The following is a 22270-nucleotide window of genomic DNA, read 5'->3' as shown; positions in this document are numbered from 1 at the left end:
AGATGAACCTGTAGCCATATTACTTTAACAGTATTTAACATTAGATCCTCTCTAGGCTTTACAGGAATGTGGTTCTAAATATAGACCGCAACACCACCTCCGTTGGCATTTCTGTCTTTTCGGTAGATGTTATAATCATGTATTGCTACCACTGTATCATCAAAGGTATTATCTAAGTGAGTTTCAGAGATAGTCAGAATATGAATGTCATCTGTTTCAAGCAAGTTATTGACTTCATGGACCTTATTTCTTAGGCTACATATGTTAATATGGGCTATTTTTAGCACTTTTCTGGGTTGCTTGATTGTTTTTAATGCTTTACTTGGAAGCTTATCAGAGGTAGACTTGCTCATGTTATTTACATTGGAGCTGATAGTGTAGGGTGAGCTGCATAAGGTGGTCTTCCTACTGTTGCACACCACCTCAGTGCTAACAGCGTAACTCTGGTTTATAGGCTCATGATTACTGCTTACAATAGCTGTAGGATAAACAGATGTATTCGGTGCAATTAAGGGTACATTAAATTACTTACATTGTGTTTGCCAATGCCCATAAGATCATTGAAAGAGCTTGGATGCAGCAGGGTCCCCCTTAGATTATCTATTTGAATGGGGGGAGAAACCTTGGAGTTGCAACCAAGGTAACAAACAGTCAGGAGCACAGCTGAGCAAAATACACCTGAAGACCATCAACTGAATTGGACTCTCATGTTTTGATATAGGCCTATCTTTTTTTTGCTAGCCTATACCAGAAGAAATAGGCCAAATTCAATAGCATGATCTTAACCTTTTTTTGTTAGAAATAATTGCATGATTAAATAAAATTCCCAAATACATATTTAGTGAAATGTAAGAAACAAAATGCTTAGTGATATAGACCTATGAGTTATTAACCACATTATCATAAACATTCTCAAATACATGGATCCAAAATACATTTCTTGAACAATAATAATGATTGAATGACATTTAATAGGAAATGAATTGTGTAAATCCAAGCAAGAAGTTAACGTGTTACCTTCAATATCTGACGATAGAACTAGGTTAAAAGCAGAGAAGTACTTGAAACATGAGAACTTTGTCTTGCCAGAGAAGGATGCCAAGTGTAAATTAATATGTGGCAGGTGGGAATTAATGTGATTCCTTGTTATACTTAGGAAATTATTTGTGGCAAACGTTATTTTGCACCATTTCATATTGGATTTTTAGAAGAGTACATTTTTAACTTTGATTTTGTATGAAGTATGAGAATGAATTCTGAGCAGGATTAACCCTTTAACCCAAACAACATGACCCTGAGCCAAACAATGAGTACAATATTAATCATACAAACATCAAATGATAGCTTTACCCTTCTACAGAATGACAATAACATACAGTACCAGTCAAAGGTTTGGACACACCTACTCATTCAAGGGTTTTTAAAATTTGTACTATTTTCTACATTGTAGAATAATAGTGAAGACAGCAAAACTATGAAATAACACATATGGAATCATGTAGTAACCGCTCAGCAAGGAAGAAGCCACTGCTCCAAAACCGCCAAAAAAAGCCAGACTATGGTTTTCAACTGCACATGGGGACAAAGATCGTACTTTTTGGAGAAATATCCTCTGGTCTGATGAAACAAAAATATAACTGTATGGCCATAATGACCATTGTTATGTTTGGAGGAAAATAAGTGTCGAGCGGCCTAGTCATATAACTGCCTACCTCAACTCCTTCTACTCATGAGACCAAGCCCATGCATATACAGTTATACAAACTTGCAGGAGAAAACAATAGTCCAGTGTTTTCTAAGGCCTCAGCAGTAATTTTACATTTCCGTGTTGCTTACAGTGGTATGTCTGACTTGTCTCTTATCTATTTACTCCCCTGCAGGGGTCTGTGTCTTGGTATCCCTTTTAGCCTTGAGGCGCTTTCTCACAGACACCCTGTTTTGACTGCAATGGCTCACACATCTGCTCAGACCGGTTCTTATAAGAGGCAGAGACTAGAAAAGAACTGTGGAATAGTATTAAACCTTATAATGCATATATTGCTACTCCGTGGTCCAGTACCCTATAAATGTAGTGGGGGAGGTTCTTATAGCCCTTCCCTTTCTATTAATACAACATAAGCATAATCAGTTATTATAATACATCAATCCTTTGGTGCAGCCCCTATCATGACCCCAAGGTGACCCCTATCACAACACTGAACCATACATGAGAGCATCAGCTGTTCCGGACAACTGTGTGTGATCATGCTCTCTATAGCCGATGTGAATAAGACCTTTAAACAGGTTAACATTCACAAGGCCGTAAGGCCAGACGGATTACCAGGACGCGTACTCAGAGCATGCGCTGACCAGCTGGCAAGTGTATTCACTGACATTTTCAACCTCTCCCTGACCCAGTCTGTAATACCTACCTGTTTCAAGCAGACCACCATAGTCCTGGTGCCCAAGAACGCCAAGGTAACCTGCCTAAATGACTACCGCCCTGTAGCGCTCACATCTGCAGCCATGAAATGCTTTGAAATGCTAGTCATGGCTCACATCAACACCATCATCCAAGAAACCCTGGACCCACTCCAATTCGCATACCGCCTAACAAATCCACAGATGACGCAATCTCTATTGCACTCCACTCTGCCCTTTCCCACTTAGACAAACGGAACACCTACATACGTGAGAATGCTGTTCATTGACTATTTCTCAGTGTTCAACACCATAGTGCCCTCCAAGCTCATCACTAAGCTAAGGACCATGGGACTGGACACCTTTCTCTGCAACTGGATCCTGGACTTCCTGATGGGCCGCCCCCAGGTGGTAAGGGTAGGCAACAACACATCCGCCACACTGACCCATAACACAGGGGCCCATCAGGGGTGCGTGCTTAGTCCCCTCCTGTACTCCCTGTTCACACACACGACTGCATGGCCACGCATGACTACAACACCAAGTTTGCAGAAGATACAACGGTGGTAGGCCTGATCACCGATGACGATGAGACAGCCTATAGGGAGGAGGTCAGAGACCTGGAAGTGTGGTGCCAGGACAACAACCTCTCCCTCAATGTGAGCAAGACAAATGAGCTGATCGTGAACTACAGGAAAAGGAGGGCTGAGCACGCCCTCATTTACATCAACGGGCTGTAGTGGAGCGGGTCGAGGGCTTTAAGTTTCTTGGTGTCGTGATAACTATGGACCTACCATGGTCCAAACACACCAACACAATCGTGAAAAGGGCACGACAACACCTATTCCCCCTCAAGAGGCTGAAAAGATTTGGCATGGGACCTCAGATCCTCAAAAGGTTCTACAGCTGCACAATTGAGAGCATCCTAACTGGTTGCATCACTGCTTTGTCCGACTACAAAGGGTAGTGCAGACAGCCCAGTCCATCCCTGGGGCTGAGCTTCCTGTCATCCAGTATCTCTATACCAGGTGGTGTCAGAGGAAGGCCCTAAAATTGTCAAAGACTCTAGCCACCCAAGTTATACACTGTTCTCTCTGCTACTACACGGCATGCGGTACCGGAGCGCCAATTCTGGGATCAAAAGGCTCCATAACTGCTCGATACCTCCAAGCCATAAGACTTCTGAACAGTTAATCAAATGGATACCCGGACTATTTGCATTGACCCCCTTATTTTATTCTTATTTGTTATTATCTTTTGCACTAACTCTCTTGCACAGGTTCAATGTACACTCACTGGACTCAAACGGTACGTTTCAAACAGAAGCAGTGCCTACGCTTGACAACACTTCGCTTCAAAAGATTGGCCTCTTCGTGGGCATAGGTGTGAACCTATTCAAGTAAGTAAATAGATTTGGAAAATGTAAATAAAATGTGTTATTAGCAAGCTAGCTACAGCAGGCCACTGTGTGTAGGCTAATGAGCTGCTTGTTAGCTAGCTAGCTAGCTAGCCAACTTGACATACTATAGCTATGTGAAATATCATCAGCTACTTCAAAGTAGCTCGTTATCTTGATGTAGGCCTATTTATCATTATAAATTAAACACATGCTCCAAATGCATTTGTAGATAACAGCATTGGAAAAGGTTGAAAGGATTTTCTACTCCAGCTGTCAGAAAAGGGAGTAGGTGTACTAGTTAGATAGGGTTGTGGGATGACATTATGAAAATATTCTCCAGTTTGAGACCCTAGAGAGGAAAACTATGAAGACAGACAGAGAGATTATGGTCAGGGCTGTCTAATTGTAATGAAGTGAAGCCTGTTCCTTTGTGATGTCTGTTATCAGATATGGAGAGCTGCGAAAGTCTGTCTGCAGATGAAGAGGTCCCAGTGAATGTCCCAAGAGACTTCTGGCACATCCTTATATGCCATGGGTTGTATGTGTGCCTATGTTAGCAAATGTTGTATACAAAAATACAGTAGAAAAGTCACACACAATTTAGGCTACAAACGTATTACAACTGTAACAAGCCAATCCTTCTGCTGGAGCACATGAGGTTGGTGGCACCTTAATTGGGGAGAATGGGTTCATGGTAATGACTGGAGCCGAATTGGTGGAATGTAATCAAATTCATCAATCACATGGTTTCCAGGTGTTTGAAGCCATTCCATGTGCTCCATTCCGGCTATTATTATAAGCCTCCGGTGTGCTGGAGGTATGCTGGGTGTGTAGGCTTCTGTTCCAGCCCAGCACTAACACACCTGATTCAACTTATCAAACCTAATGAGTTGATAATAATGTGTATTATTGTTGGGCTGGAATAGAAGTCTGCTCACCCAGTAGATTAGGAACAGGAGTGAGGTTGGCCACCTCTGGTATGGACTTTTTTGTTCACGTGAAATTAGGCTTTAGTAATAAGAGCCTACTTACTAAGATGTCTAACATTTACAAACAGGTTAGACTATTTGTACGTTTTGAAATTATATTTTGATTAATTCAATGTTGATTCATTGAGGTGTTTAAACTTATTTCAGTTGTTAACTTAAAAACATTATTCAAGATGAACTACTGTAGTCAATGTTCTATCATCACAGATCACATTTCTGCAATAAAAAGGTGTGAAGGGTATCTGTCTCTAATTTGTCTGTTTCTGTTTCCTTTCTCAAATAAGCATTACCTTATTGTCCAGTTGTCAGCGCTCCAATAGGCTTTATTTGATTGTCACTGTCTCAGGATATCAGCCATTTGAACCCATTTTGCAGTCATAGGCCTACAGTATGATGGCATTATTGGCCTAATGGGCATGTGCAATCAATGTGCCCCTTGTCGTTGTACATCTGAAGCAGAGAATAGCTAAACTCACACATCATTTGCATATTGATGAGCTAGCTATATGTTCTCAATTTAAAATGATACCAGTAGATAATGTATATGAGGCTGACCATAAGTCACATTTTCGACATTACCTTTCTGACATTAAATTGTTTAGGGCAAATCCAACCCTTGCATTCTAGGTAGAGTATTGTACATGAAAATAAGGAGCTGGCAATTTGTAGGCTAATTAAAAATGTCAGAAAGGGAAAATAACGTCACTACCTTGTTTATTTGCTGAGATGATTTTAGAATAAAGAGACAAAATCAAAAGGAAAGTGGCATGGAGGAGGATTGTAGAGATGCTGGTGGGTAAAGAGAGATTTGCACTTACAATGTTTGCAAGTCAAAGCCACAATTCATGTCCATGTAGGCCTATGTATTTTACAGGAAGTGAGCTATAGTCATCAATGTCGTCATCACACAAGCATAATGAAAGAGCCATAAGCTATAATATGTGAATTATAATGTTAAGATACCATAATCCAATTGATAGCATATTACATGGGACATTCATGCTTAGTGTATCATTTACAATGGTATAATGCATGTTACTGGGGATTTCGATCCTTTGGTGGGCAAATGTCACAATTTCATTTACTCAACACATGAACAAATGGTGGCTTTGATCACAGTTATGAGATTTAGATTGCTTAATGTTCATAGCTAACAGGCAACACAAACATTGTTGTGCAAATCTCTCTTCACCCACCATCAACACCAACAATCTCTGCAATCCTCCTCCATGCCATTGACCTTATGATTTTGTCTCTGTTTTCTAGAAAAGCAAAATCATATAGAATTGGAAAACTAGACACGACGATCGTCTTTCCTCCATCTTTTTATGGTTGTGCTTGCCCGGAACTAATGACAAGCGGAACTACACCACCAGTCAAAAGCTTTAGAACACCTACTCATTCAAGGGTTTTTCTTTATTTTTACTATTTTCTACATTATAGAATAACAGTGAAGACATCAAAACTATGAAATAACACATATGGAATGTGAAAGGTGTTAAACAAATCAAAATATATTTTATATTTGAGATTCTTGAAATGACCACCCTATGCCTTGATGACAGCTTTGCAAGTCGCTAGGTGCAGGCAAGGCCATAAGCAAATAGGTCAACTTGGATATGACAAAAGATAGACAGGTGTTTTCCTTTCCAAAGGAACCTCTTAACAATCAATGCTACGGTTGAGTAGCTGTTCTAAGTAGTGTATTTAAGACAGTCAATTTAAGCAGGACCATCCGGTTATTCTCTTCAAATCATAGTTTGTCTACGCGGCTTTCATCATCACTCTGGGATCATTGACACTGCTGATTAGCCGTCCTCAGGAGACCACTCTTCCAGAACGGGTGCAAGTAAACAGACAACTAAGAAGGATAGTGTGACATAAGGTGGACAATCAGAGACTTACACGTGAGAACGAAAGAGAAGGCCATCCAAAGAATAAGGCCCAATCTAACCCTTCTCACCAAGCGGAACCCGGCCCACGAAGGCCTGGGCCCAACAGAGATACGAAGACCTTCAACACGTAAATACATACATTACTTCTTACCCATAAGAGGATATTTCCTGATATGAGGAAATTATTAATTAATGACTGGTATGATATCTATATACTCTTGAGTTAATTCTCCCTGGCATATTACATAATTTATGCAGCAGCATACAACACATTTTTGGACACTGATGTGCTGTGCTCACTTGAACAGGAAGGTGGCACGGCAGTCCTTCTTGTGGGCAAATGTTATCAAACTTTGTCATCAAAGTCTGGTATTCTCTGGATTTATGGTGCTTTCAAGACAACTGAGAACTGGAAAAAAACAAGGTCAAATCATGACATCAGTGATCTTCGGGTCAGAGCTCTAGAAAGAAGCACGAGTTCCCAACTTGGAATTTTGAGTTGGATGACCGTAGATTGTTTTTTTCGAGTTCCCAGTTGTCCTCAACTCACTGAAGTCTGATATTACTCAGTTCCGAGTTTGTAGTTGTTTTGAACGCGGCGGAAGTTATGTTGGACTAACAGCATGGCCAATGTATTCAACCTTTTCTGGCCCGTGGTGTTGCGTGTGAATGTTTATCCTATTAAGCTAGGAAAAAAATACACTTAGACCCAGACTTGGACCACACACCCTCTCCCCCAAATAGCAGGCAGGGGAAGCAAAAGTGATTTCTTTGCAACGCTTTAAGTTAACCACTGATTCCTTCCAAACCACTCATTGTTGAATTTGAGATTTCCAACATGTGTAATGTTTATGTCCACTGGCCAATGAGCACTGATACGTTAGATCTATAATTTTCTCTTCATATGACATGGATTGAAAAGGATTTGCCAGTAGATTGTCGACATGATTCACGATGATACCATAGACTTACATTAGAAGTGCCCATCCAAGAAGGCTCAAGGTCATTGGCCACAGATACATATACAAAGTCACATATCTACCGTAGCTTTGATTTGACTGACCATGTCAACATCAGACACGCATGTCTAGCTTGCTAAGATTTTGAAAGTATGATGTTGACATGGACAGTCATATTAAAGCTATGGTAGATATAACATGATTTTATGTAATTTTATCTGTGGCCAATGACCTTGAGCCTTCTTGGATGGGCACTTCTAATGTAAATCTATGGTAGCACCCAAGGGACTTAACTTTCTACCTCTCCCTGTAGATTTTGCATTGATGTGTTCTCATGGTTGACAGAACACTGAGCCAATCACGGCACAACTAGAGAACATTACCAACCCGTACGCTGTGTATTTCTGCTGTCTGACCCTGCACCACAGAAAGCATGGAGCTAAGTTGAAACGCCTGCATTTTGGAGCTGCCTTACTCAAGAAAGCAAAAAAGAGACCATGTTTGTATGCAGCTTTATTAACTAAATGTTTCTTTTTTTTACATTGTTTGCAAACTGATGTGTGACAAGTATTAATGCCAAATTAACATGCAAAAACAGGCAACACATTTTTTTTTTGCTAAGCCCTGAATGACGGGTCGCCACTGGCTACCATACAAAAAGCCCCATAAAAATGGAATCCAATGGACACCTTGCCATTCACCTTGTAGTGCCAAAAGGTGACCAAAACGCGTAAAATACGCACACACATCTTTGGGCACCGCCAACGACCCGTGACCCTAAACGTCTCTAGGTGTCAAAGTTGATAATCTCATTTGATATATATATATTTTTTAATAGACTTGTGGTTCTGAGACAACTGCAATATTTCAACAAACGAAAAGAACACCAACATCAGCAAAAACATGGCCTACAGGCCTGCAGCATAGCAAACAGAGGATGACAACCTTTGGTGTTTTCGTTTTTAAATCGATGTTTAACAATACGTTTCTTAAAATCAATCACCCAACTAAATGGAATGCTGATGAGTGAAATTGGACTAGCACCATCTTGTGGACAAGTAGCCCAAGAGTAGGCCTACATTGCCAAGAGGACAGCGTGGAGCGTTGAACATTGGAGTGCCAATGCACATAGGCTCGTGGTGCATTTCAGCATCATGGAGAGCGCCTCTCATTGCAAAATAGGACCTTTCATTGCATTCACAATCAGGAGTCAGCTAGAATGATTCACATTGAATAAACTGTTGTAGTCTTTGAAGTTCACTGATTGATTATTAAAACTGGCATTACAATCAAAATGTTTTGAACTTTGAACATAAATGTTCCCATCAACTTAAATTACATGGACCACGAAAGGGCAAATCAAACTCAACATTGACCGGTTATTCACGGTTGATGCCATCTGATTTAATTTTCTGTGCACAGTGCACCCAAAACCAAGTGCAACGCACCTGTCGGCAGTCACTGGCCAAAGATGAGTATCTGGATAACAAGAAAACAAATGTAAAATATACTGTGTCTGTAAAATGCATATAGGTTCAGAACTTTTGTGAAACTGCAAAGTTGAAAAATATGGCAAACAGAAATCACAACTGGATGGTCTTCAGAGATAGATGGAGGGGTTGAGGGTAGCTGAAGGATGGGACTAAAAATAAACAAAAGATAACTATTGTAAATTCTAAACTGGGTGGTTCGAGCACTGAATGCTGATTGGTTGACAGCCGTGGTATATACCTGTATACCATGGGTAGGACAAAACATTTATTTTTACAGCTCAAATTACAATAAGGTACCTCGGGGGTTTGTGATATATGGCCAATATATGGCTAAGGACTGTGTCCAGGCACTCCGCGTTTTGTTGTGCATAACAACAGCCCTTAGACGTGGTATATTGGCCATATACCACTCCTCCTCGGGCCTTATTGCTTAAAATATACTGCGTCCGTAAAATGTATATAGTATGTCAGCTGGACATGCATCAGCTGGAAGTTGAAGCCTAAGTGTTGTTGTCCATTAGTTTACTCCAATTAGTGGAGGTAGGGTTAGGGGACAATAATAAAGGACTATCTGGAGAAGAAAAAGAAACACTTCAGCACTCCCTACCGGCACGTTCTGATATCAAGGTGTGGGGCTAGTGGCATATTAGAGACAGGTCTGAAAACATGCATAGTAAACATTGGCAATTGTAACAGACCGATGCATTACAATAACAGCTTTCAGAGCGTGTAACGAGCATGAGTAAGTTTAAATAGAAAAACATTGTGTAAAAACAGGGCCATATTTCAACATACAAACTTAAATCTTACCTACAGTATTTCATTGCAGCACGACCATACTGTGAGGTTTACGAGTCATGTAGCCTAGCTTGTATGCTTGCCCATCAAGCGATGGTCATGATCATGTGGACTCACTGTTCAAGGTTGCATTTGAATTGCCCTTTCATGATCCATGTCATTTAAGTTAATGAGAAGACTGGTGAAATTCACAACTCAACGCCCTTTCTGGTCAGAAGAAATGTTACACAAAGCTATTAAAAGTATTGACTCATGATGAATTGAACAACTGGTTTAGAAATAAAAAGAAATGCCAAATACTTCAAGTTTTCCAGTAATGGCTAGATTTAAGAATTTATACAATTAATTTACAAAGTACACTGACAAGTTCAACAAAACCACCAGTTTGTTCACTTTTCATTTGTTCAAAAATATTAACTATTTAATAAAATGCATTGTAATACTCAAAAAGTTATATATAGTTATTAAATGTTGAAATGGAAAAACATTCTGATGTTGAAAGATGAGCATTGTAGAAATTACATTTTTAGCACAATGTAAAGAGATAATGTGACCGTGGCACCTACACCCCAGTGAAAATGGACACCTGAGAAAAACTAAGATCATGGCTTTTGAGCAGAGTCGGCATCTACTTGCATGGTTATAAAAATATACACCGTTTTGAATTCCAAACTCAATTCTGCCCAGACATTTTCACCTCTACACACACACGCTGGTGCTTTGAGTAAAATGAGCAGTGCATGTAGTTATACATTTGAAGTAATCTTTACTGATATGGATCATTCATAGTTCAACACCACTAGACCTAGGCACTGGTTCCAGTACTTGCACTCCAAACCAGTGAGGACAAACAGGGCCTCCGTCCCTGACGTGTTTTTAACACTATAGGAGGAGTACATCTCTCTAACTCTCAACCGTCTCCTTTGCCTCCTGCTCCTCAGTCTCTGGTGCCACACCCTCCTGCACATGAACTTCCACCCGTCTCCCCAACGCTTTGACCACTGCCGCCGTGCTCTGCAGTGCGTTGTTACCCATAGGCACTGCCACCATGGTAGTGGTGCCCTGGGCCGTGCCCCCAGCCAGGCCCTGTAGCTGGGTGCTCAACGCGGCAGGCAGTGTGATCAGCTGGTAGCCTGGGCTGACCATCTTGACGAAGGCTGAGGTGGCGGGTGCGCCCTCCTGAACGGCGGCGGCCGTGGAGAGTACCGTCAGATTGGAGGCATCTGGCCCCAGCTCACCCGTGGGGGAGGTCAGCACCGTGTAGGTCTGCTGGCCGGCACCGGCTCCCCCCACCGAGAGCACTTTGCACCCAGCAGGCAGGCCTGCCAGCTGGGTGAGGGGCAGGGTGATCTGGGTGGGGGCACTGGACATAACGGCAGGTCCCGAGACAGCGCGGGTGAGGCGTGGGCGTTTGGGTGTGGACGGCACGGCCACGGGAGTTAGGGTCATGAGGACGTTGTTGAGGTGTTGGGATTTGCTCTTTAACTCCTTCGCACGTTTCCTGTGCTCGTCACATTGCTGCTCCAGAGCTACGGCAAAAGATGGGCCAAACTTAATACACAACGCAAAACACTAACATTTCACATTATTTGCAAAAGGAGCTGCTTCTAAGCCAGCTGCAACGAAAATAATAAAACATTTAACTCACCGACAAGACTGCGTGAATACTGCTCTCTATAGCGGTCCATCTGGCTCTTGTGACTGGCTAGCACCTTCTTAACCAAGTCGAGCATGCCAAAGTTCTGCACTATATTGTTGAGCAGCACAGCGTCTGAGAAGACATAGTCCAACGCAGAGAATAGGAGCATGAAAAGACAGGATTGAAGTGAGAATGGCATTAGGACAGCAGAAAAACACATCCCACATGACTATGTTCAACGAATGGGGGAAACATTTCTGAACAAAATCCTGGTTGAAGTTAAAATGTTGTATTAGCACATAACATACAATCAGAACCATCTTTGTTTATTTTGTCTTATTATAAGACCCTCCCAGGGGTTAAAACAAAAGTCCCATGACTGAAACTTAAGGTTGATCTCAGATCAATTATCTGTGGGGCCAAGTTAACCTATCCCTTCATGTAAAAAAAAAAGTAATGACCATCAAATCATGCTTTAAGGGACTTGTTAGGGCTAGGGTCCTTTTTTCAGAATTTCCACCTGACTGACGTTACTCGGGCCCAGAAGCCAGGATATGCATATAATTGGTAGCATTGGATAGAAAACACTGAAGTTTCTAAAAATGTTAAAATAATGTCAGAGACTAACAGAATTGATATGGCAGGCAAAAATCCGCAGAAAAACCAACTGGAAATCTTTTTTTTTTTTTTTAGGTCCCAGGCTCTTATAATGGAAAGCTATGAGTCCTATGTAATTCAGTCTCCCAGATTGCAATTCCTATGGCTTCCACTAGATGTCAGTCTTTATTCAAGGTTTTAGGCTTGTTTCGTCAAAAACAAGCAAGAATTTGGAGTTTTGGTGAAGAGACCACTGGAACAATATCAATCTTTCGGCACGCGAGGAAGAGGGCGTGCGCTTACTAAATTTACTTTCCTATTGAACATACTACTTTCCGTATGAAATATTATAGTTTTATTTACATTTTAGGGTATCTGAGGATTAAATAGAAACGTCGTTTGACTTGTTTGGACGAAGTTTAGCGTTAGCTTTTTAGATTCCTTTTGACTGCATGTTGAACAAGTGGATTACTGAAATCAATGGCGCCAACTAAACAGACTTTTTGGGATATGAAGGATTTTATCTAACAAAATGACCATTCATGTTGTAGCTGGGACCCTTGGGTTTGCAAACAGAGAAAGATTTTCAAAAGTAAGTGATTTATTTAAAATCGCTATTTGTGATTTTGTGAAGCCTGTGCTGGTTGAAAAATATGTTGATGTGGGGCGCCGTCCTCAGACAATCGCATGGTATGCTTTCGCTGTAAAGCCTATTGTAAATTGGACAACGCAGTTAGATTAACAAGAATTTAAGCTTTTAAAATTATATAAGATACTTTTATGTTCATGAATGTTTAATATTATGATTATTTATTTGAATTGCTTGCCCTCCAATTTCGCTAGCGGGACGCCTATCAAGGGAAAGAGGATAATTTTGTACAGGTATTGCGAGTTTAACGAATTCCAGTCTTTTTCAATATAGAAAACAAAATTTAAATCGATTGAACAAAAACAAAACAATTTCAAAGATTTTGTTAAGTTACAGCATTATTCTTATTTTATTCATCAAATCTACACACAATACCGCATTATGACTAAGCAAAAACAGGTTTAGAAATGTTTGCCAATTTCTTAAATTTAAAACGTCACATTTACATATGTATTCAGACTCTTTACTCAGTACTTTTTTGAAGCACCTTTGGAAGCGATTACAACCTCAAGACTCCTTGGGTATAAAGCCACAAGCTTGGCACACCTGTATTTGGGGAGTTCCTCTCAAGCTCTGTCAGGTTGGATGTGTTAGCGTCGCTACACAGCTATATTCAGGTCTATCCAGAGATGTTCGTTAAAGTCCAGAATCTGGCTGGGCCCCTCAAGGACATTGAGACTTGTCTCAAAGCCACTGCTACGTTGTCTTGGCTTTGTGCTTAGGGTCATTTTCCTGTTGAAAGGTGAACCTTTGCCCCAGTCTGAGGTCCTGAGCGCTCTGTAACAGGTTTCCATCAAGGATCTCCCTGTACTTTGCTCCATTCATCTTTCCCTCGATCCTGACTCTACTCCCAGCATCTGCAGCTGAAAAACATCCCACAGCATGATGCTGCCACCACCATGCTTCACCGTAGGGATGGTTTCCTCCAGATGCGACGCTTGGCATTCAGGCCGAAGAGTTCAATCTTGGTTTCATCAGACCAGAGAATCTTGTTTCTCATGGTCAGAGTGCTTTAGGTGACTTTTGCCAAACTCCAAGTGGGCTGTTATATGCCTTTTACTGAGGAGTGGCTTCCATCTGGCCACTCTACCATAAAGGCCTGATTGGTGGTGTTCTTCAGAGATGGTTGTCCTTCTGGAAGATTATCCCATCTCCACAGAGGAACTCGGAGTCAGAGTGACTGTCGGGTTCTTGGTCACCTCCCCGACCCTTCCCCAGATCTGTGCCTCGACAAGATCCTGTCTCAGAGTTCTACATACAATTCCTTTGACCTCATGGCTTGTTTTTTGCTCTGACATGCACTGTCAACTGTGGGACCTTATATAGACAGGTGTGTGCCTTTCCAAATCATGTCCAATCAATTGACTTTACCACAGGTGGACTCCAATCAAGTTGTAGAAACATCTAGGGCCTCCCGAGTGGCACAGCGGTGTAAGGCACTGCATCACAGTGCTTGAGGCGTCATTACAGACCCGGGTTCAATCCCAGGCTGTGTCACAGCTGGCCGAGACCGGGAGACTCATGAAGTGGTGCAAAATTGGCCTAGCGTCATCCGGGTTAGGAGAGGGTTTGGCCAGCCGGGATATCCTCTTCCCATCATGCTCCATTGACTCCTTGTGGCAGGCCGGGCGCCTGCAAGCGGACTTCGGTCACCAGGTGGACAGTGTTTCCTCCGACACATTGGTGCGGCTGGCTTCCGAGTTAAGTGAGCACTGTGTCAAGAAGCAGCACGGCTTGGCAGGGCCGTGTTTCGGATGACGCATGGCTCTCGATGAAATTGGGGAGAAAAATGGGGTAAAAGTACCAAAAACTAAAAAGAAAAATACATATGTAAAAACAAGGATGATAAATGGAATCAGGATGCACCTGAGCTCAATTTCGAGTCTCATAGCAAAGGGTCTGAATACTTATGTAAATAAAGTATGTTTTTTTAAATTTTTAATACATTTGCAAACATAAAAAAAAGGTTTTCGTTTTATTATTATTATGAGGTATTGTATAGAAAAATAATATTAACTTATTTTAGAATAAGGTTGTAGCTTAAAATGTGGAAAAAGTCAAGGGGTCTGAATACTTTCCGAATGCACTGTATACACAAAAGTATGTGGACACCCCTCCAAATGACTAGATTTGGTTATTTCAGCCACAACCTTTGCTGACGTGTATAAAATCAAGCACACAGCCATGCAATCTTCAGACAAACCTTGGCAGTAGAATGGCCTTACTGAAGAGCAGTGACTTTCAATGTGGCACTGTCATAGGATGCCACCTTTCCAACAAGTCAGTTCATCAAAATTCTGTCCTACTAGAAGTGGTAGGCCACACAAGCTCACAGAACAGGACTGCCAAGTGCTGAAGCGCGTAGCTCATAAAAGTAATCTGTCCTTGGTTGCAACACTCACTACCAAGGTCCAAACTGCCTCTGGAATCAACGTCAGCACAATAACTGTTTGTTGGGAGCTTCATGAAATGGGTTGCAATGGCAGAGCAGCCGCACACAAGCCTAAGATCACCATGCGCAATGCCAAGCATCGGCTGGAGTGGTGTAAAGCTCGCTTCCATTGGACTTGGCAGCAGTGGAAACGCTTTCTCGAGTGAATCACGCTTCACCATCTGGCCATCCGACAGACGAACCTGGGTTTGGCAGGTGCCAGGAGAACGCTACCTGCCCCAATGCATAGTGCCAACTGTAAAGTTTGGTGGAGGAGGAATAATGGTCTGGGGCTGGTTTTAATTAATTTGGGCTAGGCCCCTTAGCATTAATATTTCCCTTCACTGGAACTATGGCATACAATGAAATTCAAGATTATTCTGTTCTTCCAATATTGTGGCAACAGTTTGTGCACAAAGCGAGGTAAATAGAGAAATGTTTTGTCAAGATCTTGACGAGGTAAATAGAGAAATGTTTTGTCAAGATCTTGACTGGGCAGCACAGAGCACTGACCTCAATCCCATTTAACACCTTTGGTATGAATTGGAACCCCAACTGCAAGCCAGGCCTAATCGCCCAACATCAGTGCCGACCTCATTAATGCTCATGGCTGAATGGAAGCCAGTCCCCGCAGCAATGTTCCAACATCTAGTGGAAAGCCTTCACAGAAGTATGGAGGCTGTTATAGCAAAAGAGGGGAGGGGAGGTGTGGAGACCAACTCCATAGTAATGCCCATGATTTTGGAATGAGATGTTCGGCAAGCAGGTGTCCAAATACTGATCATTTAGTGTACCTTAACAACAAAAAAGGTAGGGGCGTAGATCAGAAAACCAGTCAGTATCTGGTGACCACCATTTGCCTTATGCAGCGCAATACATCTCCTTCGCATAGAGTTGATCAGGCTGTTGATTGTGGCCTGTGGAATGTTGTCCCATTCCTCTTCAAATAGCTGTGCGAAGTTGTTGGATATTGGCGGAAACTGGAACACGCTGTCGTACACGTCGATGCAGAGCATCCCAAACATTCTCAATGAGTGACATGTCTGGTGTGCTTCCCGGAATTATGTACAGATCCTTGCGACATGTGGACGTGCATTATCATCCTGAAACATTAGATGATGGCGGTGGATGAATGGCACGACATTGACACTCAGGATCTCGTCACGTTATCAGAAAATGGCTCGCCCACCCGACACCATCCACAGTGTCTGCCATCTGCCCGCTACAGTTGAAACTGGGATTCATCCGGCGTGCCAGTAGCCATCGAAGGTGTGCATTTGCCTATTAAAGTCGGTTACGACACCAAACTGCAGTCAGTTCAAGACCCTGACAGTTTGTGCAGAAATTCTTTGGTTGTGCAAACCTACAGTTTCATCAGCTGTCCAGGTGGCTGGTCTCAGATGATCCCACAGGTGAAGAAGCCGAATGTGGAGGTCCTGGGCTGGTATGGTTACATGTGGTCTGCGGTTTTGAAGCTGGTTGGACGTACTGATAAATTCTCTAAAACAATGTTGGAGGTGGCTTATGGTTGAGAAATTAACATTCCATTATCTGGCAACATCTCTGGTGGACACTCCTGTAGTCAGCGTGCAATTGGCATGCTCCCGCAAAACTTGCGACATCTGTGACATTGTGTTGAAAACTGCACATTTTAGAGTGGCCTTTTGTCACCAGCACAAGGTGCACCTGTGTCTGTTTTTTATTTCACCTTTATTTAACCAGGTAGGCTAGTTGAGAACAAGTTCTCATTTGCAACTGTGACTTGGCCAAGATAAAGCAAAGCAGTTAGACATACAACACAGTTACACATGGAATAAACAAACATACAATCAATAATACAGTAGAAAAATCTATATACAGCATGTGCAAATAAGGTAGGATAAGAGAGGTAAGGCAATAAATAGGCCATGGTGGCAAAGTAATTACAATATAGCAATTAAACACTGGAATGGTAGGATGTGCAGAAGATGAATGTGCAAATAGAGATACTGGGGTGCAAAGGAGCAAGATAAATAAATAACAGTATGGGGATGAGGTAGATTGGATGGGCTATTTACAGATGAGCTATGTACAGGTGCAGTGATCTGTGAGCTGCTCTGACAGCTGGTGCTTGAAGCTAGTGATGGAGGTAAGAGTGTATAGCTTCAGAGATTTTTGCAGTTCGTTCCAGTCATTGGCAGCAGAGAACTGGAAGGAGAGGCGGCCAAATGAAGAATTGGCTTTGGGGGTGACCAGTGAGATATACCTGCTGGAGCGCTTGCTACGGGTGGGTGCTGCTATGGTGACTAGTGAGCTGAGATAAGGCGGGGCTTTACCTAGCAAAGACTTGTAGATGACCTGGAGCCAGTGAGTTTGGCGACGAATATGAAGCGAGGGCCAGCCAACGAGAGCATACAGGTCGCAGTGGTGGGTAGTATACGGGGCTTTGGTGACAAAACGGATGGCACTGTGATAGACTGCATCCAATTTGCTGAGTAGAGTGTAGGAGGTTATTTTGTAAATGACGTCGCCGAAGTCAAGGATCGGTAGGATGGTCAGTTTTACGAGGGTATGTTTGGCAGCATGAGTGAAGAATGCTTTGTTGTGAAATAGGAAGCCGATTCTAGATTTAATTTTGGAATCGACATGTTTAATGTGAGTCTGGAAGGAGAGTGTACAGTCTAACCAGACACCTAGATATTTGTAGTTGTCCACATATTCTAAGTCAGAACCATCCAGAGTAGTGATGCTGGATGGGCGGGCAGGTGCAGGCAGTGATCGGTTGAAGAGCATGCATTTAGTTTTACTTGCATTTAAGAACAGTTGGAGATCACGGAAGGAGAGTTGTAAATGGCATTGAAGCTCATCTGGAGGTTAGTTAACTTCTTGCGGATTAGTGGGACGCTACCGTCCCATTTCGACAATTTCCGGTGAAATTGCAGAGCGTCAAATTAAAATTACTATAAATATTAAACTTTCATGAAATCACAAGTGCAATACAGATTGTCTAGCCCGGCTGATTTGTACGGGTCCAGATTTTGCAGCTCTTTCAGAACATCAGCGATCTGGATTTGGGTGAAGTGGGGGAGGTTTGGGATGGACATTTCGGGGGTTTTGGTGGACTTCATAAGCCAGGATTCAGACACGGCTAGGACATCCAGGTTGGCAGAGTGTGCTAAAGCAGTGAATAAAACAAACTTCGGGAGGAGGCTTCTAATGTTAACATGCATGAAACCAAGGCTTTTACGGTTACAGAAGTCAACAAATGAGAGCACCTGGGGAGTAGGAGTGTAGCTAGGCACTGCAGGGCCTGGATTAACCTCTACATCACCAGAGGAACAGAGGAGGAGTAGGATACGGGTACTGCTAAAGGCTAACAGGACTGGTCGTTTAGTTCGTTCAGAGCAGAAAGTAAAAGGAGCAGGTTTCTGGGCGTGAGAGAATAGATTCAAGGCATAATGTACAGACAGAGGTATGGTAGGATGTGAGAACATTGGAGGTAAACCTAGGCATTGAGTAATGATGAGAGAGATAGTCTCTAGAGACGTTTAAACCAGGTGATGTTACCGCATATGTGGGAGGTTTAACTAAATGGTAGGTTAAGGCATATTGAGCAGGGCTAGTGGCTTTACAGTGAAATAAGACAATCACTAACCAGGACAGTAATGGACAAGGCATATTGATATTAGGGAGAGGCATGTGTAGCCGGGTGATCAATAGGGGTCCAGTGAGTGGTTGGGCTGGCTGGAGACACGGCAATTCAGACAGCTAGCAGGCCGGGGCTACCAGCTAGCAAAAGGGCCTTAAAAGGACATCTCGACAAAGTAAAGTCTGTTTTGGTCTCCACGTTGGTGACATCGATAGACCAGTCGTGATGGATTAGTAGGGTTCCGAGTAGCAGAGGGTTCCAAGTCCAATTGGCAAAAAAGGTATAGTGGCCCAAGAAATTGCCCGATGGATCTATACAGCTAACAGTCCAATATGCTCTAGACAGCTAGCGGGCCGCAGCTTGCGGATGGGCATTCAGGGGTGGTCGCTATGTAGAGGCCAGTTGAGTACCCCCTCGAGTAGATTAAGTCGTAGTCCAGTCGTGAAGGATCAGCGGGGTTGCGTGCCCCATACCGGCAGTAGAAGGGGTTCGGGTATTGTAGCCCAGGAGTGGCTGATGGGCCTCTAGCAAGCCGGGAGAAAGGGCAGAGAATGGACTCCAGGCTAATTGGTGCTTGCTCTGGGACCAACGTTAGCCAGTACTCGGATAGCAGCTAGCTAGCTGCGAAGATCCAGGTGAAAATGTCCAGAGCTTGCGGTAGGAATCCGGGGATATGGAGAGAAAATAGGTCCGGCATGCTCTGGTTTGAGTCGCGTTGTACAAACTGGCGAGAGCTTTCCGAGTTAAAGGTTAGCTGATGACCGCTAGCAGTGATTAGCTGACTGCTAGCTAGTAGCTAGTGAGCTGGCTAGCTTCTGTTGTGGGATTCCTTATTTCGAGGTGAATAATACTTTACAAAAAAACAGATCCGCCCCACATTGGGTGAGGCGGGTTGCAGGAGTGTTTTGAAGTTGTGTTTTGAATATTAAAAAAAAGATATGCGAAGAAAAAGATATATACACGGGACACGATAACATTTACATTTAAGTCATTTAGCAGACGCTCTTATCCAGAGCGACTTACAGTAGTGAATACATACATTTCATGCATTTTTTCCCCTTTTCTTTTATTTGTACTGGTCCCCCGTGGGAATCGAACCCACAACCCTGGCGTTGCACACACCATGCTCTACCAACTGAGCCACAGGGAAGGCTAACGATAAGACGAGGACGTCTGACTGCTACGCCATCTTGGATTTACCATCTTGTGTAATGATCATGCTGTTTAAACAGCTTCTTGATATGCCACACCTGTCAGGTGGATCAATTATCTCGACAAAGGAGAAATGCTCACTAACAGGTTGTTTCCAAGATGGTGTAGCAGTCAGACAGATGTGTGTGCTTGTCTTGTCCCGTCCCATGTATATATAATTTTCATATATATATATATATAAAAAAATATCACTTTTCATCTACGGACTGAATATACTCTCCTGCAACCCGCCTCACCCAATGTGGCACGGATCTGCTATTTTTATACTTTAGAACCGGTACCCCCTTCAGCAGCTAGCCAGCTAACTAGCTAGTAGTCAGTTAGCCGCTGCTAGCGGTCCTCACCGTTAACTCGGACATCAGCCAGCCTCAACCCCGGTCAATTCCTGCCAGTCTGCACAGCGCAATATAGACCCAGAGCAAATCGGACTGCTTTTTCTCTACCACATCTCCGGATTCCTACCGCAAGCTCTGAACCTTTAAACTGGATCACCACAGCTAGCTAGCTGCTATCCGAGTGGCTACTCCTGGCTAACGTCTCTGTCCCGAAGCAAGCACCAGTTAGCCTGGAGCTAGGCCCATCTCCCGGCTAGCCAAAGAGGTCCACCAGCCAATTCTTGGGCTACAATACTTATTTTGCCAATTGGCCTGGACCCTTTACTGCCGACACAGAGCCCCGCTGATCCATCGCCGTGCCTCCAGCTCGCCTAGCGTAGCAGCGACTATGGAATTGGCTCCCTGACTCATGTAGTGCTACTCATTGGATCCTATGATCACTCGGCTACACATTCCTCTCCCTAATGTCAATATGCCTTGTCTATTGCTGTTTTGGTTAGTGATTGTCGTCTTATTTCACTGTAGAGCCCCAAGCCCTGCCCAATATGCCTTAGATAGCCGTTTTGTTCCACCCCCCAAACATGCGGTGACCTCCCCTGGCTTAACTGGTGCCTCCAGAGATGCAACCTCTCTCATCGTCACTCAGTTGCTAGGTTTACCTCCACTGTACTCACATCCTACCATACCCTTGTCTGTACATTATGCCTTGAATCTATTCTTCCATGCCAAGAAATCTGCTCCTTTTACGCTCTGTTCTGAACGCACTAGTCAACCAATTCTTATAGCCTTTAGCCGTACCCTAAACCTACTCTTCCTCTGGTGATGTAGAGGTCACCCCAGGCCCTGCAGCCCCCAGCACCTCTCCCATTTCCCAGGCGCTCTCATTTGTTGACTTCTGTAACTGTAAAAGCCTTGGTTTCATGCACGTTAACATCACTGCTTTAGCACACTCCACCAACCCTGATATCCTAGCCGTGTATGAATCATGGCTTAGGAAGGCGACCAAAAATCCTGTCACAGAGTTCTGTCACACTATCCAGGTCTGTGCTCAAACAATTCTAGCTTCTACTTTTAAAAATCCACCTTTCCAGAAACAAGTCTCTCACCGTTGCCGCTTGTTATAGACCCCCTTCAGTCCCCATCTGTGCCCTGGACACCATATGTGAATTGATTGATGATAGATGGGGGGGCAGAGTTCGTGCTGTTCGGTGACCTAAACTGTGACATGCTAAACACCCCGGCCGTCCTACAACCTAAGCTAGATGCCCTCAATCTCACACAAATTATTAAGGAACTTACCAGGTACAACCCTAAATCCGTAACCATGGGCACCCTCTTAGATATCATCCTGACCAACTTGCCCTCTAAATACACCTCTGCTGTCTTCAACCAGGATCTCAGCGATCACTGCCTCATTGTGTGCGTGATGGGTCCGTGGTCAAACGACCACCCCTCATCACTGTCAAATGCTCCCTAAAACACTTCAGCGACAGGCCTTTCTAAATCGACCTGGCCCGGGTATCCTGGAAGGATATTGACCTCATCCCATCAGTAGAGGATGCCTGGTAACTCTTTAAAAGTGCTTTCCTCGCCATCTTAAATAAGCATGCCCCTTTCAAAAAATGTAGAACTAAGAACAGATATAGCCCTTGGTTCACCCCAGACTTGACCTCCCTTGACCAGCACAAAAATCCTGTGGTGTTCTGCATTAGCATCGAATAGCCCCCGCGATAAACAACTTATCAGGGAAGTCAGGAACCAATATACTCAGTCAGTTTGAAAAAGCTAGCCTTAGCTTTCCTAACAGAAATTTGCATTCTGTAGCACTAATTCCAAAAAGTTTTGG

General features: G+C 43.2%; 1 protein-coding gene across 5 annotated transcripts in view; it reads right to left on the bottom strand.

Annotated features, from left to right (window-relative positions):
- Nucleotides 1–8142: 8142 nt before the first annotated feature.
- The window catches only part of LOC106566943 (glucocorticoid modulatory element-binding protein 2), a 42871-nt gene continuing 28743 nt past the window's right edge, over nt 8143–22270 (bottom strand). For all 5 annotated transcript variants that reach the window (XM_014135614.3, XM_014135611.3, XM_014135613.3 and 2 more), the window contains 2 exons: nt 11582–11704; nt 8143–11462 (listed from right to left, as the gene is read on the bottom strand). In XM_014135614.3, coding sequence (XP_013991089.1) covers nt 10837–11462; nt 11582–11704 — 749 coding nt within the window. In that variant the 3' untranslated portion in view covers nt 8143–10836. The remainder of the gene's footprint in view (nt 11463–11581; nt 11705–22270) is intronic.

Source organism: Salmo salar, chromosome 13, assembly GCF_965601325.2.
Source record: "Salmo salar chromosome 13, fSalSal1, whole genome shotgun sequence".
Classification (NCBI taxonomy): domain Eukaryota; kingdom Metazoa; phylum Chordata; class Actinopteri; order Salmoniformes; family Salmonidae; genus Salmo; species Salmo salar.
This window is presented reverse-complemented; position numbering and strand designations above follow the sequence as displayed.